At 49.7% G+C, this 18,077-nt stretch overlaps 1 protein-coding gene across 2 annotated transcripts in view; it reads left to right on the top strand.

Moving 5' to 3' along the window:
• CGNL1 (cingulin like 1) overlaps positions 1-18,077 on the top strand; it is a 154,439-nt gene that overhangs the window by 132,509 nt on the left and 3,853 nt on the right. For both annotated transcript variants that reach the window (XM_082444984.1, XM_082444985.1), the window contains 6 exons: positions 167-328; positions 3,285-3,374; positions 14,675-14,758; positions 15,628-15,752; positions 17,120-17,228; positions 17,602-17,765. In XM_082444984.1, coding sequence (XP_082301110.1) covers positions 167-328; positions 3,285-3,374; positions 14,675-14,758; positions 15,628-15,752; positions 17,120-17,228; positions 17,602-17,765 — 734 coding nt within the window. The remainder of the gene's footprint in view (positions 1-166; positions 329-3,284; positions 3,375-14,674; positions 14,759-15,627; positions 15,753-17,119; positions 17,229-17,601; positions 17,766-18,077) is intronic.

An 18,077-nucleotide genomic window follows, 5' to 3' on the forward strand; every position in this document is an offset into this window, starting at 1 on the left:
CAGAAGAGGAAACTGAGACCCAGAAGAAGGTGGCCCTTGCTCACGGGCTTCTGAACCCCAGTGGAGTGGGGGCCGCCCGATCCCCTTCGGGGTCAGCCTGCACACTGACGAGATCTCTGTGCTCCTGACGCGCCCGGATAAGCACCCCAGCCCCTCCTCATTCCAGACGCGTCTGTTGGAGGAAGAGTTACGGGACTACCAGAGGGCTCAGGAGGAAGCGCTCACGAAAAGGCAGCTTCTGGAGCAGACGCTCAAGGACCTGGAGTACGAGCTGGAGGCCAAGAGTCACCTCAAGGATGACCGAAGCCGACTCATCAAGCAGTTGGAGGTTTGTGGGCGGCGCGGGTGTGGGACTCGAGGGAGGCAGACTTTCCGCGCACGCCTCAGCCTTTGGGAAGTCTTTGGCTTTTTTTCTCTTGAACAGCAAGACAGTAAAGTCATTTCTTGATTTGAGGAAGAAGCTGGTAGTTTGTAGACTCATAAGACGTCAGAGCTGGAAGGAATGATGGAAATAATTTAGTTGTAGTGTCGTCATTGTCTGGAAGAGGAAGCAAAACAAGAGTCCAAAGGAAGTTAGGTGATTTTGCATAAGGGGACATAGATAGTTCTTTATCTGTTTGTTGCTTTGGGTGGTGCTTCCAACTGCAAAGGAGACAAGACTGCTGTGACTCTAGAGAAGGGCTAAGCCTTGCATCCAAACCATCCAAGTCCTAGGGACACCGAGCACTCATTCGTTGCACCACGTGCTCCACTTTTGTTGCCTGATTCTGGCCCGTTTTCCCTCACAGATGATCCAGCTCTGCCAAAGCTGGCGGTAAACCGGCTCAGGTCACTTTTGGACACACCGTGTATACATAGTCCAAGACAGTCTGTCAGGAAGTGCTCGGTGGAGTCACCAGCTGGGGTGAGCTGTTCACAAGGTGAAAGCACCACACGTTAGAAAAACGTGAATCAAGTAATAGAATCCGAGTATGAACAGCCTGTCAAGAAGGGCAGGAAGAACCTTAACATCAGTCCAGCTGGACTTACAAAAAAGGAATGATCCTCAAGAACAAAACCAACCCCAAACCAGAAACACCCACCCCTACCCCCACACACATCCCACGTCCCCGTGGAATTTAGAGAAAACATAAAAATCAGCCTCAGACCTACGGGAGAAGTTAACATTGTCAAGGTTTTGTTAAAAGTCAGACAGCGCTCAAGGCCAGGGAGAGAGAGCTGGAATTTAAAATCAGTGGAATTCCTGATTCAGCTTCGCAAATCAATAGAAATAACTTTTAAAACCTCCACGAGACTTAGTAGCAGTTTATATCTAGGGAGTGATGGTTCAACCATTAAAGATTTTATTAGATGGGCCCTTTTAGAGGCTTAGAATTACCTGGTTAGGGTGTCATGCCCCGCCTCCACCCCCCCTACCCCCCCACCCCCACCCCCTGCAAGATTGCCATGTATTTTGCTGATGTCCTGGTTCTAATCTCATTAGGGGAGGTCATTTTAAGGCAAACTAAGGTCAACCCAGGTAACTAGGAAGTGATTATTCTAGGACCCAAACAATCTGGTTAAACACAAGCTAAGGCCTCGTCAGGCAGTGACGTGAGAACCTTTGGCGTAATGACCCTTGGCCTGACCCCCTGAAGTCTCCTGCTGGGTTCTGTACAGTACAGTACAGATTATAGGCAAGAAGAGAGCCCTGCGAAGAGGTGCTTTTAGGCAAACATTGGGTTGCCAGGTCATCTCCTTCTAGAATATTCTGACTAAAAAGAACATTTCCTTTTACTAACTCAAGGTGTAGAAGCCATGGCATAGCTAAGCTTCATTTGCCCCTGTGCAGTATTTGAGCTATTTCTCCATTAAAATGAACATATAAAATGAACAGCTCTCAAGACCCCATCCCTGTGAGGCACATCCGAGGGTGCTTCCTCCCTAAGCGGCGGCTGGCAGGGCTGTCTTGCTGGGACTAATATCTTGCTTGTTCCTTTACTAGCACTTAACAGATGAATTCTCAGACTCAAGAGCTCTCTCAATAAAGGCCATTGTCTGTAAACTCAGAAACTCAGGTGGCTGTCGTATGTAAATGCGGTACTTGTGGATCTTTGGTGATTCTGAGAGACACTGGCCTTGGAGGGGTCAGGAACCACTGAACAAATAAGGGGTTCTTGGAGGGGTCAGGAACCACTGAACAAATAAGGAGCTTTGGTGCAGGACCCAGCTGTTCTGAGTTGGTCTTTGGGACTCTGGACTCCTGGGAGAGAGCTTTCTGGGTTCTCTGTAGATTTCGCTCACAACAGGGAAGGCATTCACAGACATTTAGTCATTCACGAGTTCTGTTTTATTTTTGGTGCATACGGAGGCTTGTCAGCCAACTTTGACAATCGCAGAGACAATATTTATGTACAGATGCTGCAGGCTTACATAGAAACTCGTAATGCTGATTGCTTTTAGTGTGTCTGGCTCATGGCTCTGACTTAATCCAGACATGTGACACGTTGGCTGGTGGCAGGAGAAACACATGTACAAACCCCACAAGCCCCCAGTTCAAGGTGGGGTGGTTTGTGTACGAAGCCTCTTTTCTTTTTTTTTTTTTTTTTTTTTGGTACACAAAGCTACTTTTGAAGTACTTTTCTCTTAACACTCAGTGATGTTAAATTAGGAAGGCTAAGGAAGATAGAAATTACTATTCTTCTGTGAATATTCGGTTTAGCAGAATGGGCTGGCACTGTCTTTATGTTACTCTGATGGGGATTTGGGAGTGTGTGGTGCTAAGTATATGAGGTTCCCTAGAAGGAAAAGGCAGGTGCAAAAGGCTGTTCTAGGCTCTATTCCTGGGAGGGTCTTGGAAACCCTGAGCAGGAGAGAGGAAGAACATTGTCCTGAGTTTAGAGTATTTAGAGGAGTGTGCCTTGGACGATATCTTGGTTTCCACGTTGTTTTTTAACAGATACCTGTTAAGCTTAGGTAGATATTTGTAAAATAACTGATTCATAAGGGAAAAAAAGGCTTGAAGGAAACATGTGCTTGTTAGGGTTTGGGGTAATATTTTCTTCTCCTTTTATGTACTTTCTAGATGCACAATTATATTTTACATTACAAAAGCCATAAAACACAGTTTTAAAAAGATGTACTTTGGACAGTATGAGAAAAAGACACATCTTTCCTCCAAACTCTTAATTCACGGTGTTCAGCTCTGATCTGCCCTTGGGGTTGTCCTTCCACGGGGCAGTCCCTGCTCCTAAAAACTTGGTCAGTGCAAGTTAAATAGGCTGTGTTTGTGACTTCTTTCTTAGGACAAGGTGTCTCAACTGGAGATGGAGCTGGAAGAAGAAAGAAACAACTCGGATTTGCTGTCTGAGAGGATCACTCGGAGCAGGGAGCAGGTACTGTTCTGTAGTTGAGTGATGAGTGGGTCATCCTGCATGAGAAAGGAAATGTGAGAGGTTGAACCTGAGGATTCAGCTGGAGGAGGGCGGGCAAGTCCATGGCTTATGGAAAGGATGGAAGATGGGGGTCAGTCACTAAGAGGGAGGTGTAGTATATAACATGGAGCATATAGAGTGGAAGTTTCCAGAGTGGTTATGTATAACAATGTGTTAGTCACAATAGGCAAAGTGCTTTTAGAGCTGAGGCTCTAAGAATCATTACTTTAACAAGCAATCATGAAATTTGGTAGCTACCACTGTATGAGTGCCATGGGAAGTAAATGATATGATGCAGTCTTCTCCTTTAAGAACTTTGCCAGCAAATTAGCAATACATACACCTGTGAGGCATCCATAGTACAGTAACGGCACCTTGCCAGTGAGTGCTTTTTGCAGTTTTCAGATGACAGGAGTTTCACTTCTATTTGGTCCTTATAGGATCACTGGGAGGCAGCCAGGGATAATTCACACTGTCCTCACATTGTACATAATGGAACTGATTTCCCAAACTACACTTGGGATAACCCCAAGGTTTGTGGGTTTTGTTTCCATTTCTTAATTTAAAAAAAAAAAAGGTCAGAGTGCCTAAGTCGTATCCTGGAGATGGGGTGTCACATCACTAGAAAGTGGTAACACCATTAGCTGGTTACCATGTCCCCATTGCATGCCCAAACCATTTGACAGATAAAAATGTGGAAATATTATGGGAGAAGGATTCAGAACATTCAGTGGTGGTTTTACAGAGAGTCTGTATTCACTAATCTCAGCCTCTTATTTACATGATACCTTTGGATACCTGTAGAAACCTCTGATGGGACGTACTTTCAATGACAACTTATTTTTACGCCCAGCTCCTGAAAATGGTGGTAGTAAAACTGTACATTTAATAGACATTTAGAGAGCTCTTCACCTTTTGATTTGCTTTGGGCACTTTCTTAATTAAACAATGCAAACAAAACCTAAAAGCCTTGGATGGTGCTGAGTATAATTTAGGAAATTATCTGTATGAAGGATTTAAATTAAAAGTCTGAAATACAAATTAATACAAAATTAGTATGGAATCTTCCCGCTTTCCTCTGGTCACCCTTCTCCTTATTCACATGTACCACCTTTCCCTCACCTTGGGATGACCAAGAACTGGAGGTTCCAGCGCTTAGGGACAATGCCATTCTAGGCTGGTAGCCCCTGTTCAAAGTTGAAGGTGAATCACTGGCTTCTTTTCCATCTGCCTTTGCTTCCCTATTGACAGCTTCTTTGCAAACAGGTAAGATACTGGTGCTCCTTTGCTCCTGAGAGTGAAGGAAATTCCAAGCGGAGGCTCCATCCACCCTCCCACTGAACTTGGGTTCTGCCTACATATTTCAGTCCTATTTACTGTGCTAGTATCATTCCTCTGGAGGGGTGGCAGCCCACCTGACCTGAGCTGCAAAAGTTTAGAGAAAGACCTTCACGGAAACCTGAAGTTCGGGTGGAGAGCCCAACCTTGACATTTGAGACCTCATAGTTCTTAGTAAAGTCTGCATTTTCTCAGTTCTCCTGCTGGTATTAGAAGCTGCTTTGTTACGAGTTCCTGCCGGCCTGGCTAAGGCACCCCCCTTACCACAGGGCTCTTCAGGATCTGCTAAGCGTTGGTGATGATGTGAGAAGTGGCCCTGAATTTGTTTTGCTAATGCTTCTTGCAACTTAGGCAAGGAAGAGTGGTGGGGAAGTATGTCATCCTATCAATCAACAGACAGTTAAAACAGCCTTCCAGATCCGAAACAAAACACAGACAAACTGAACCAGAGATGGTTGCCTCCCTTGGGTCTGCTGATGGCCCAACACTAAGGAGGCCCGTCACTTAGGTCTGTTTGCTTTGGGCCTCTTCTCCTTTCTCTCAGCAGGATTTGTGGGTAATAGAACTGCTCTCTGCGATCTGGTCAAGGTTGAAAATATTTTCACTGAGCTGAGAACCTAAAGTAAGCCCAGGGAGGAAGTAGTAGAGGGGATGTACTTGTTCTCTGGGAAAGAATCCCTTGTCCAGCCTCCTGCACCGACCCCATGTAGCTCCAGGAAAGTCTCCGCCCCTCTGAGCACAGCCTCTAAGATCTATGCAAAGGAGGCTGTTTGTCCAGGAGATTTCTGAAGTCTTTTCTGAATTCTAACATTGAAATGCTGTGAGAAGGTTTTATAGAATTGTGTCCGAGTTGCCCTTTAACTCTGTCATTCCCTCCCTGTGTCTGAGTTTATGTGCCTGAAAAGATGGGTTTCACAAATGTCTCTAGCCTTTTTACTGTATTTGTTCTATTTTCCTCGTCACTTTTCTTCGTTCTCACTGCACTCTCTGGGGTAGGGAGGGTAAAGCCTGGTGTCTGTTAAAAGCGGAGAAATTGAGCATCGTGTTCAAACTGAGGTAGGAATTAGTAAAACAATAAAACAAAACAAACCCCTGAGATAAAGTGGGGTCTCCTGATGGAGTGCTCTCTTCTGGCATGTGCTGCCTTTGGATTTGTGAGGAAGGGTAGAGAAATGGGTTTGTCAAATATACCCGCCTTACAGGAAAGCATTTACTTCTCACTCAAAGTCAAGGTCAATCTGAGACTTGCTTCTTGCCTCTTAAAGGTTCAAGAAAGGGCTCTGAGTGTAGACAGGTGGGCCTTGATTCTGAAGTTGTTTCAGTTCACTTAGGTTAACTTCTAGGGATGTACCGGCTGCCTTCCTGCCAGAATCAGAGAAATGGGAAACTTCTAAACCTAAGACCCCTTCTCCTCCGCCCCCTCAAATGCTGTCCTATGACACCTCCTCACAGGAGATGTCTCTTAAGGAGCAGGAAATGGTGCCTGTCTGTCGTCTCCAACCTGATTTATAGCATCCGCTCTGGATGTGCTGCAAACTGCACTGAAAAGGGAAGGCGTGGGGAGCTTTATGTTTTGGATCTTGGTCTCTTTAAATTAAAAAGTCAAAGGTTGCAGCTCTTCTCTCAATCTCTGTGTGCTCACAAGCTCCCTGTCTAAATCTTTTTTTTTTTTTTTTGCATTCTCTGAACATCTCCCATTCATTTTCCTAGTCTGAGTGACAGGGCTTAGGTGGGAAAACTAGAAAAAGAGGTTTTCCGGTAATTTTAGTGAATGGCCTACCCCGTTTACAGACTCTTAGATCTGGCAAGGACCTCCAGGTTCATTTCCCCAGACTTTCTGTGCAGTGGATGAGAGAGCCGAGGCCCAGCATCACCTGTGATCCAGCCAGGGTGCACGGCTGACCAAGGCAGGCACTGTGGTTGGTTTGAGGAGCAGAGGCTTGCCTAAACAATGGGTAACTATCAAGAAAAAGCAGTGGGTGGGCTTCCCTGGTGGCGCAGGGGTTGAGAATCTGCCTGCCAGTGCAGGGGACACAGGTTCGAGCCCTGGTCTGGGAGGATCCCACATGCCGCGGAGCAACTAGGCCCGTGAGCCACAACTACTGAGCCTGCGCGTCTGGAGCCTGTGCTCCCAACAAGAGAGGCCGCGATAGTGAGAGGCCCGCGCATCGCGATGAAGAATGGCCCCCACTGGCCGCAACTAGAGAAAGCCCTCGCACAGAAACGAAGACCCAACACAGCCAAAAATAAAATAAAATCAATTAATTAATTAAAAAAAAAGAAAAAGAAAAAGCAGTGGGTACTAAATGCCCAGTGAAAGAGTCAGGCAGCTAAGCAGGGAAAGACCATGATAGCGAGGGTGACTGTGGGAGTTCTTAGGGGAAGGCTGGCTCGGAGCTGGCTTTGCAGAAAGGGTAAGATTTAGACAAAGTAAGGAATGGGAAAGGAATCCTAGATATGGTGGAAGGTGTGAACAAGGATTGGGAGGTAGGGTCTATTTAGCATTTTCCGGAGCAACGAATGGACTGCTGTGCTTGGTTAGGTTTCTGGTTTCCGTGAGGGAATAACAGGAGAGGCAGGTTGAGGGATTTTGAAAGGACTGTACCCTGAAGGCAATGGGGAGCCTTGGAAGGTCGTTGAGCAGAACAGTGAAGCTTACACAGCGTTCTCGAAGGGGACGGGAGTAAGGGCAGGAGAAAGGGGGCCTGAATGAAGCCTCAGCTGGGCTGTTTCCAGGGACAGAGGACAGGAGAGGCGGTTGTGAGATCAAACATTCTATCCTTTTCATGTGTTTGTTTCCACTTTCTCGTGCTTAACGTCTGATGCTCAGTAAATGCTGGCAACATTCTGTGTAAGTTCCCAGCCCTTCTAAGGCCTTCCTTTTAGATACATGCTCAGGATATTTTTTTTTTAATTAATTTTTATTGGAGTATAGTTGCTTTACAGTGTTGTGTTAGTTTCTGCTGTACAGCAAAGTGAACCAGCTATATGTATACATATATCCCCTCTTTTTTGGATTTCCTTCCCATTTAGGTCACCACAGAGCCCTGAGTAGAGTTCCCTGTGCTGTACAGTAGGTTCTCATTAGTTATCTATTTTATACATAGTAGTGTGTGTATGTCAATCCCAGCCTCCCAATTCATCCCACCGCCCCAGGATATTCTTAAAGTTGAAGGAAATTTGAATAAAGTAGTGGGTGCTTTACTGGCTTTTGGTCTGTTTAAATCCAGAGAAATCCTTTTTCCTCTCCTTCCTCTAAAACCGTGTTTCCCTTTATGACATTTGCCGTCCTTACTGAGGGTTCTCCAGGTGCTGGGCGCTGTGCCCGTGCCTTGCATGCTTTCTCTTGTTGTTTTCAGGGCTCATGAGGCTAAGTGGCTGCTTAGGGTCTCGAGGCTTGTAAGAAGTGTGAAGCCCAAAGCCCACCACCTCCCACCTGTTCCCATCATCCCAGCATCGGACAGTGAGGGTGGTAAAAACGCCCCAAATGTTTGGGTCTCTGTGCCCAAGTTAAAAATAATGCCACAGTGTCTCTTAATATGAGTGAGGATTTATTTTCACCTGATCCTCTCCTGACCCTGCTCCTGAGTCCAGGATTCAGATGGCCCAGCCTGGTGTTTTCAGTGTGTCCCACAGGCTGATGTTCTAGCTCCTTGGGCACTGCTGTGTGACTGCTGGTGGCTGAGTGCCTACAGTTAACAGTAGATCTGGCTCGAGATGGAGAGGTGTTCTCTTGGCCACGGAGGCCAGGATAACCCAGCCCAGTGGAAAGACCATTTGTTCAACCCAGGCAGCCAGCAGGCAAGAGGAAAAGTACCAATTCGAGAGCTGCCCTGTTGCCTTGGCAACTGCAGGGTAAATCCCAGTGGATAAAGTCGCAGGCTTCTGCAGTCCTTTTCAGGAACTGCTCCCGACTGGCTGGCTCACACCTGCTTCTCAGTCTGCACCAGGGGGATGCAACCACCAGAATATGAGCCTGGGAAGTGAGGCTGCTTTGCAGTCAGCACGTGAAAGGTCAGCATGGGATTTCTTTCTTTCTTTTTTTTTTTTTTTCTTCTTTAATTAAAATATTCCTGGTCTCAGAACTGCCTCCTATTGTAAAGACTACTCAAAAACCCAATGTGTACAGTTGGTTAATCACAATTTTCCTTTCTTGTGACTGAGTATCCTTTTTAGTACTAGCCAAGAGTGTGTGCTCACCAACCCCTTTACAGCCCAATAGTAAACACAGGTGATGGGGTTAAATATTATTATTCGCGATCATACATATCTCTGGCTTTTCATTAACCCGGAAGGCAGCTGCTTCTCATCCTGAGAGCTGGCTCAGGTCACGGGTGCCTCTGACATAAACCCACTGGAATCTGATACTGTTATTTCCGATCAACATGCTCAGGGTTTAGCATTCTTTCAATCCAGCTGTGATAACTGTTGCCTTCAGCTCCCCTTCTGTTTTTAATTCGACTGGAAAGTTTTTGTTTGGTCTATTTAATATAGTTGAAGGGTAAACAGCAACGTAAAGCGCTAAGCTTACATAAAGAAATGTTTTCTCAGCCTCAGATTTACTTCCCTGGTCCAAAGGAGGAAACGGGCTAAGCCAGAGGCCATTTCTCTCTCTCTCTCTCTCTCTTTTTTTTTGTTCCCAGTGTGGGCTCAGGGTGAGAAGAATCTGATTTGGAATATTCACGAGTCACGGGGCCATTCCTGGGGATCACAGTATTGAGGAACTCGACTGAAACACTTGGGGTTTATGGTGAAACCCATCCTTGGGGGTATTGTTCATAACACCACATGGTATTCCTTGTGTACGGCTCTGCATGGTTTTTTTTTTTTTAATTTGTTTATTTCACACTTAATTTATTTTTTAAGTTTTTATTTTATATTGGAGTATAGTTGATTAACAATGTTGTGTTAGTTTCAGGTGTACAGCTGGTGTATTTATTTTAGAATTCAGTGTCTGGCTCTCCTTTCTGAAGAACTGAAGGAAGCCTATCATGTTTGCCAAAAGACTGAAGGAAAATTGACTGTCCGGTGACAGTAACTGTTAAGTTTTATGGTCTCACATTTGTTCCTTCCTGTTCTTCACTCTGATTTATTTTACACTTCCATTTTAATAGCCATCTTTTGAGGGGATGTGGTGGGGTATAAATAATTACTGTTTTGCTTTGTTTTTCCTTTGGAGACTCACACTGGCCTGGGGCGCTCCTGGGAGGTCTTGAACCTGCGGAGACCTCCGGGATGCTGCTTCCTGAGTGCCCCTCTGTACTGGGAGGCTCATTTCCTGGCAGGATCCAGAATTTCCAGTCAGTAGCCCTGAGAGAGCAAGACTTTGGCCGGTGGCCGCTTCTTTAAGTTTGTCCTGAACCCCAGCCCGGGCCCGGTGCCGTGGACCCCTTGGCAATCTTTAAATCCCTCCACAGCGCTTCTCTGCCTCATGCCACTGGAGGTGCTTCTTCCTTTTAGGCTCCAAAGGACCCCCAGAACTCCTCCTACTTCTAGGTTTTGCCCTTCACTGAGGGAACCTGGGAGGTTGGCAGAGAAGGGAATGCCCACCAGTCCCGAACCTCCCAGCTGGAAGGTGGGGCTGGTAACGTCTGCCTCAGAGAGTCCCGGGAGGATTAACAGGCTCAGGCGTGGACACTCGTAGTCACTGTGCACCTGTCGCCAGGGGCTCTCGGTTCCTTCTGTTTCCCTCCTCCTTCCCCAGGCCTGGAGCACAGCTGTGGAAGTCACTGAGTGGCTCCTCACGCAGTTGCTGTACAGCTGCAACGAGCCCCTGGCCTCTGCCCCCACGGCCTTTTATTGTCTTCTGGTGGGTTTTGGCCTCACACCCCGCCAGCAACTAAATTTCTCTCTTTCTCTCTTCCTGTCTCTCGACAAGCCTCCAGGTCTTCCTTATCCCTTAACTTTTGGGGAAATCATCTCCCTTCCCTTCCTGCTCCGTCCTGGGCCTCCGAGCTACAGGAGCCTCCCCCCCGAGCCCTGGCTTACCGTCCCTCTCCTGGGCTCTCTCCCACTCCCGTGCTGCCCCCAGTGTGGGCCTGCATCCCTCCCTCCCTCCCTCCCTCACTGGACAGTCTCCTGTCACACTCCGGTCCCGCTACAGTCCATCACCTGTAACTGTTTCCTCCCCGGTGATTCTCCCCCTTGGTCTGCTAACAGCTGTGGGCATCTGTCTTGCAAACCCCTTACTTGAGCTCCTCAGCCCTTGGGTCAGAGCTGTCATCTGTCACGCTGCGGTTCTAGAGAAGAGGGGCTTCCCTGTCTCTCCCTTCTCTGCTGAGCCTCCCAGAGCCATCTTCCTGGCCAACCTAGATGCATTTTCCTCTGTCCTCGCCCTTCTGGGCCTTTGCAGCAGGTCAGTGTCCTGGTTTTCTCCATACCTCCCCTAAAGAAGTGGAGCGGGGAGGCCTTCCCAGGGCACGGTTCTGGAGCCTCCTCATTCTTCATGCACTTCTCCTTGGTGAGCTCATTTGTCCTGTGGCTTCAGCTGGCATCACCCAGTCTCCACACCTGTATCTGCAAACTCCCCTGGACTCTAGGGGTACCTAGGGATGTTCATAGTACCTGCCTCATCAGGTGGTGGTGAGGATGAAATGAGATAACGCTATAAAAATGCTCCAGACTTACTTTTGCTAAGTGCAATGCAGATGTTCGCTGTGGTCACAATATCATAACGGGCCCCGTGTGACTGCTCCCTGTCTATCTCGCCACCTGAGCTCTTAACCCGTCCCCTTGCCTCCCCACGTGTCCACCTCAGTGCTCTCGATTCTTCCAGCGCTCCCTTCCTCTTTCTTAACTCCTGCCTTTTCTCATTAGTGGTCCCTGGCTAGGAGAGCTGCACTTCCTCTCCTGCCCCGTCCCCGCCCTGCCTGACTCTGACCTCCCACTCAGCTCTCAGATCTCAGCTCAGCGTCTCTTGCTCTGGAGAATTTCCTTGATCCTCCCAGTCTGGGCTGTGACCACTGCCGTGCACCCCGTGCCAGCATGCTGTCCTTCCCCATTGCAGTGACACTGACCACGGGGACGGTTTGTTCATTTGTCCCCCCACGAGCCTATAATAAGGTCAGGTACTGTCACGATGTCCAGCCTAGGGCTGATAATACAGTCTGAACGAATGCATGGGCCCACCCCATCATTCCAAGACCACCCCTCCCCCGGCACACAAACATATGTGTTCACAAACACACACTCGCTCTCACCCTGGCTGAGTGGGTCTTTTCTGGGGATGCCCCTAAAGGTCTGGAGACATGGAATGGCTACTGTAGCTGAAAGATGGAGACAGGGGCCTTAGAAGGAGGGCCGCACGGCACCGCACGGCGGGCGGGAGGCACCGAACGTGCTTTCACTGCATTGTAGGCCAGCTCCAAGGGCCTACAGGCCGCCTTGTTCAGCTTCCTTGTTTAGAAATGAGGAGTCCACATCCCAGAGGTGAGGCGACCAAGGTCACATGCAGGTGGATGCAGAGCCAGGAAGAGAAGCTGGGCCATTGCTCCCTGTCTGTGTAATTGCTTCCCGTCGCGGTGAAAGTTTAACCGTGTCCTCAGTGAGGTCCTGGCCTCTGCCCAGCGGGCGTGAACAGAACAGTTTCCCCCAGGAGGCACATCGTGGTCCCGTGGCCCAGCCGTGCTGACGACCTCTGTAGGGCTGTTGGCTGGTTCACAGCCGTGCTCGGAGCGGGGCTGTGAGGCTGCATTCATTACCCGTGGACCTGGTGCTCCTAGAGCAGTTAGAGGAATTGTGCAGAGCCCTCTTGGCAGCATGTGATTCTCGAGGGCCCGGGGCCAGGCGGGGGCGTGGAGCCGAGGGAGGAGTTTTATGTGCTCTGCCCGCTGACCTGTGCACGGCTGGCATGTTTTCCCCTGCTGCGTACAAGGATGCCCTAAGGAGACCGGCTGCCTCCCGGATCTTGGTTGTTACGTGACAGCTGTATGTAGACCCTAAGTCTCTTCGAAGCCTTTTCACTGAGTTAGTCTAGAGAGCCAGAGCAGGTGAGGGAGTGGGCCACGAGTAGGCACGGCCTGTGTTCTGATCCCGCTCCCTCCCGATATGTGGGTAACTGCCCTGGACCTCAGTGTACTCTGCTGTAAAATTCGGAACCCCTGTGACTTAGAAGCCTGCCAGTCAGAAATGCAAAAATGTGAACTTTTTTTTGGGACCAAACAGGTTCACCCTCCTCTGTGGGCAGGGTCTCGGCTTCCTCCTGGGGTACCGAGCTCTCCACGTCCTAGCCCTGCCCATCGCCAGCCCCGTTCCTTACCACTCCCTGTCACCCACTCTGGGCCAGCCGCACCACTCTGCTTGTCATTCCACGCATATGCTGTGGTCGGGACAGTGGGAGATGCAAGCCTAGCCCATCGTGGTGGCGTCTCCTCTCGTTATTCCTCAGGTCTTGCACTCCAGGTGGATGGCAGGGAAGGGGGTGAGCTTATGTTTTACTCACGAGGGTGCTTGTACAGGCGGTGAAAATCCAAGTCAAGGCTGGTCAGGGCGAGACTGTTACACGTGCTCCCCAGGCATCCAGGGACTCCTGTGTGCACACCCTGGCCTTAAGAAGGAACAGGCAGTTTTATTTTCCTGGCTCACCTTCTTAGTTCTCTGGGCTTCTTCAGGCTGCCCTCTGCTGGACGGTCCTGGGAACAGGGTCTGGGGCCTCTGCCTCTGAAGCACATTTCACTGTTGCTACGGCCCACTGGGGATGGGAAATGTAGATACCGATAGGCAAGCGACAGGGTTTCTTTCCAGATGCCGCTCAGCTAGGCTCATTTCCTATTAATATAGAAGAAATCCTTGGTGAGGCTTAGCCTTTGGCAGGACACCTGGAGTGTTCTTGCTGACTTCTGTTTTTGGCATAAGAAGGGAGAAATCTAGCAGCATCTGAGATATGCTGACTGCAGAAGCCTTTGCTGAAGCTCAGACTTGTAATGCAGCAGCCAGCAGCTCAGGGGAACACTAGCTTCCCGTGTTACTACTTGTGTAGATCCCTGGCAAGTTGGGTGACTGACTCATCCCAGTTTGCCTGGGACTCCCTCAGTTTTAGCATTCAGAGTCACATGGCCTGAGCACATCCTCAGTCCTGGGCAGGCTGGGATGGTTGGTCATGATCCAAGTTGATTAACTTCTCCAAGCCTTGATGTCCTCAGCAGAGATGGTATTACCTGCGTCACAGGCTTGTTGTGGGGATGTCGTAGGATAGTACAGGTGGAGTGCTGAGCAGGTGTAGCGGTTCCCTAGGGCTGCTGTAACAAAGTATCAGTACCATAAACTAGGTGGCCTAGAACAACAAAAATGTGTTGTCTCAAGTTCTGGAGGCCAAAAGCCTGAAAGCAAAGTGTCAACAGGGTCGTACTCTCTCCAGACCTGTAGGAGAATCCTTCCTTGCTTCTTCCTAGCTTCTGGTAGTTTGCCGGCAATCTTTGGTGCTCCTTCACTTGTAGATGCCTCACTCCAATCCTCCGTCTTCACGTGGCATTCTCCCTGTGTCTCTGTCTTGCCTCTGTGCATGTCTGTCTCTGCATTCAAACTTCCCCTTTTTATAAGGACACCGGTCATACTGGATTCGAGCCCGCCCTAATGACCTCAGTTTAACTTGATTCCCTCTGTGGAGATCCTATTTCCAAATAAGGTCACATCTGAGGTTCTACGGGTTAGGACTTTAATATATCTTTTTGGAGGGGACACGATTCAACCCATAATGGCAGGGTTAACTTTGACTATTATTGGTATTTGTATCATTATTGTTGCAATCGTTGAGAACTCAAGAATATCTAAGGGACAGCTCCAGTATTCAAGAGGAGAAGGCAGGAGGCCCCCGTCATCAAGAGGAGCTGAGTTGGTTGTTGGAATTCATACCTGCGAACCATTTCAGCACAAAGGCTATAGGAACACCCCCTCTAACCTCTGGGCTTTTGCACTGTGTGGTGTAGATGGAGCAGATGCGGAACGAGCTACTTCAGGAGCGAGCCGTGAAGCAAGACTTAGAGTGTGACAAGATTTCCCTGGAGAGACAGGTGAGGGCAGCTGGCCCCATGAACCCTTCCCTCCCCCCCCACCCCCCGCCGCCCATGGCTTTGGATTAGAGCCCCTTGGTTGAGCCTTCTTTGCACAGAACCCCGAAGAACTCTGCAGAGTAACTCACCTGAGAGGTACAGGTGTTTCTAAGGCCTTTTCCAGAGAGGTTATTCCCACAATATTAAGTGTGTTTGTAAGTTTAGCAGCTGGGGAGAGGTAGAATTGCAAGTGTTGTTTCTAGATCCTAAAGAGGGCTAAATTCGAATGAAAGGAGAATAATAAAGAACCAGTGTCCTCAGATGCAGCAGTTGCTAACAAACCTTACTTGAATCACTATTTCTTTTACATGCCATTCATGTAAGTTCTTCACCGAGTATGACGTATGATATTGCTGAAGGAGCCTATTTCTCCTGTCCCGCCCCAATAGGTTTATTTATTTATTTATTTTGGCCGTGCCGCATAGCACGTGGGATCTTAGTTCCCCGACCAGGGCTCAAACCCACACCCCCTGCAATGGAAACCTAGAGTCTTAACCACTGGACCTCCAGGGAAGTCCCCCACCCCAATAGGTTTTGTAAAAGGCCAAGGTCAGCCTCATTTGTCTGACATCCAGTAGTCTTAGGACATGCAAAGATTTCACTCAGGCTTATAAGCAATGTGATAGAATCTCTTCTTTTGGCTTGCCAGGACATGAGTGCAAAGCTTTTCCCTGGATACATCCCCAGGTCTCCTGGGGCCACACATCCTAAGGTGGAAAGCAGGCTTACCTCAGTCACCAACCAAACACTGCCCCACCCTGTGTTCTGCTCTGCTCTGCACAGAGGGTGTGGCAGACACAGCCCCTCACGGCCTCCCTGTCTGATTCCAGAACAAGGACTTAAAGAGCCGGATTATCCACCTGGAAGGTTCCTACAGGTCCAGCAAAGAGGGGCTGGTGGTGCAGATGGAGGCCAGGATCGCAGAGCTGGAGGACCGTCTGGAGAGCGAGGAGAGGTGAGCTGGGCCCAGCCGTGGTGCAGAGGCCCTGGTGGGCAGTGGGCATCACATTACAAAGTGCTTTCACACTTGTATCTCTTCCCATCCTCGAAAGCCTGTGAGGAAGGCAGACCGAGTACAACCTTGCTGGAAAATTGTTTCCATTTTATAGATGAGAAAACTGAGACCCACCAAAGTAAATGGCTTGAGGAAGGTAGCCTGGCAGAATATTGATGTAGCAGGACTAAAACTTGGGACTCCCCACTGCTCAGTTCTTAGCTGCTCCTTTCCCCATGCCTTAAATAGGACAGGCTGCCTTGTAAGCTACTGAGTTTGAGCTGGAATAGAGGTAAGGGGGCTGTCTCTGCTCTGGGGGGCCAGGTATATTCAAGCAGAGGCTGAGTGGCCATCTGTCAGAGATGGGCATGTGGGTGGAAGGGACACAGGATCAGATGACTACAAGTGATTCTCTACAGCTTGTTCTCAGACCACAGCCTGAGGGCCAGTACTGGGTTAAGCTTGACCAGCCTCGGTTCTTTTTTTTTTTTTTTTTTTTTTTTTAATTTATTTTTATTTTTGGCTGCATTGGGTCTCTGCTGCTGCGTGCGGGCTTTCTCTAATTGTGGCGAGTGGGGGCCACTCCTCGCCGTGGCGTGCCAGCTTCTCGTCGCAGTGTCCTCTCTTGTTGTGGTGGCCTCTCTTGTTGTGGAACAGGGGCTCTAGGTGCGCGGGCTTCAGCAGTTGTGGCACGCAGGTTCAGTAGTCGTGGCTTGTGGGCTCTAGAGCGAGGGCTCAGTAGTTGTGGCTCATGGGCTCTAGAGCATGGGCTCAGTAGTTGTGGCTCACGGGCTTAGCTGCTCTGCGGCACGTGGGATCCTCCCGGACCAGGGCTCGAACCCACGTCCCCTGCCTTGGCAGGCAGATTCTTAACCACTGCGCCACCAGGGAAGCCCCCAGCCTCAGTTCTTACTCATGGCCCCTCACCTTCCTAGAAGCAGTGTGGGTGTGTGTGCATAGAGCACTTTACATTTTCCATTTTCAGTAAGACTTTTGGGACTGGGCCTTTTTACTCCAGGGCAGCCTGGAGTAAACGCCAAACATTCACAGCCTGCAGTCTATGACGCACTGCCTTACCGAGTAAAGCCCAGGACTGGGAGAACTCAGGGCAGGTCTGGCTCCGGCTCAGCCTCTCTCTGGCTCTGCCGCCTTGGGCAAAGTCCCTCCCCCTCTCAGAGCCCCTGTTTCCTCATCTGTCCAATGAGCAGCGCTGTCCTACTGTACACTTGTGAGTCTCTCTGACCCTGCGTCTACCAGACAGCCCTGGGCTGGCCTCCTGTGGGGCTGGGCTGAGACGGTCCCCTGTTCTGCTTCCCCCGCTCTTCCAGGGACCGGGCCAGCCTCCAGCTCAGCAACCGCCGGCTGGAGCGGAAGGTGAAAGAGCTAGTGATGCAGGTAGACGACGAGCACCTGTCGCTGACGGATCAGAAGGACCAGGTGCGGGACCCTCTGCGAGTTCGTTTGAGATTTAATGTCTCGGGCTGGGGAAGCGAGAGGGAGGGGAGGCCTCGGCGGGCAGGCAGGCGGTGAAGTTGAGTGGACTGAGTCCGCCCTTTCCACTCCACCCCTTACATCATGGAATGGGGCCTTTGGAGCCCACTTTAGTAGGGGATTTCAGCAAACTTCAGACCCTGAACTTGGCTTTTAAAAAGTAGAATTTTGTGTCTTAGAGTCTCATCTCCACTTTCCCATGAGGCTGGTTGCCCCCTTTGCCGTACCTTGGTTGCTTGGAGAGAAGGGGGCTGGACCACTGGCCTCTTCGTGCTGGGCCGGGCGACCCGCCAGCTCACAGCCTGCCTTCCCCCTGCAGCTGAGCTTGCGCTTGAAAGCAATGAAGCGACAGGTGGAGGAGGCTGAGGAGGAAATAGACAGACTGGAAAGTTCTAAGAAGAAGCTGCAGAGGGAGCTGGAGGAACAGATGGATGTGAACGAGCAGCTGCAGGGGCAGCTAAATTCCATGAAGAAGGACTTAAGGTGGGCAAGTGCGGCGACCCCCCCGGGGCCGTGGTGGCCCTGACATTTGAGGGGAGCCCGATGCTTTCAGAGCGCTCCCACTCCTTTGTGTCAAGCTGATCCCTTGTTGTCACCTTTGGGGTCATCCCATCCTAGGGGTGAGAGTGGCTGTATCCACTCAGGGTGTCACATGTGTCATCCTCACACCATTGCCCCGGCGTCAGCCGGGCAGGTATCGTCCCTGTCGTCCTGAGGCTCAGAGCAGGTCAGACTAGCTCACACCACCGTGTAGGGAGCAGCTCCTGGACCAGCCCTTAGGACTCCTGGGTTAGG

The sequence above is a fragment of the Balaenoptera physalus genome (genome assembly GCF_965194825.1).
Source record: "Balaenoptera physalus genome assembly, chromosome: 2".
Lineage (NCBI taxonomy): Eukaryota > Metazoa > Chordata > Mammalia > Artiodactyla > Balaenopteridae > Balaenoptera > Balaenoptera physalus.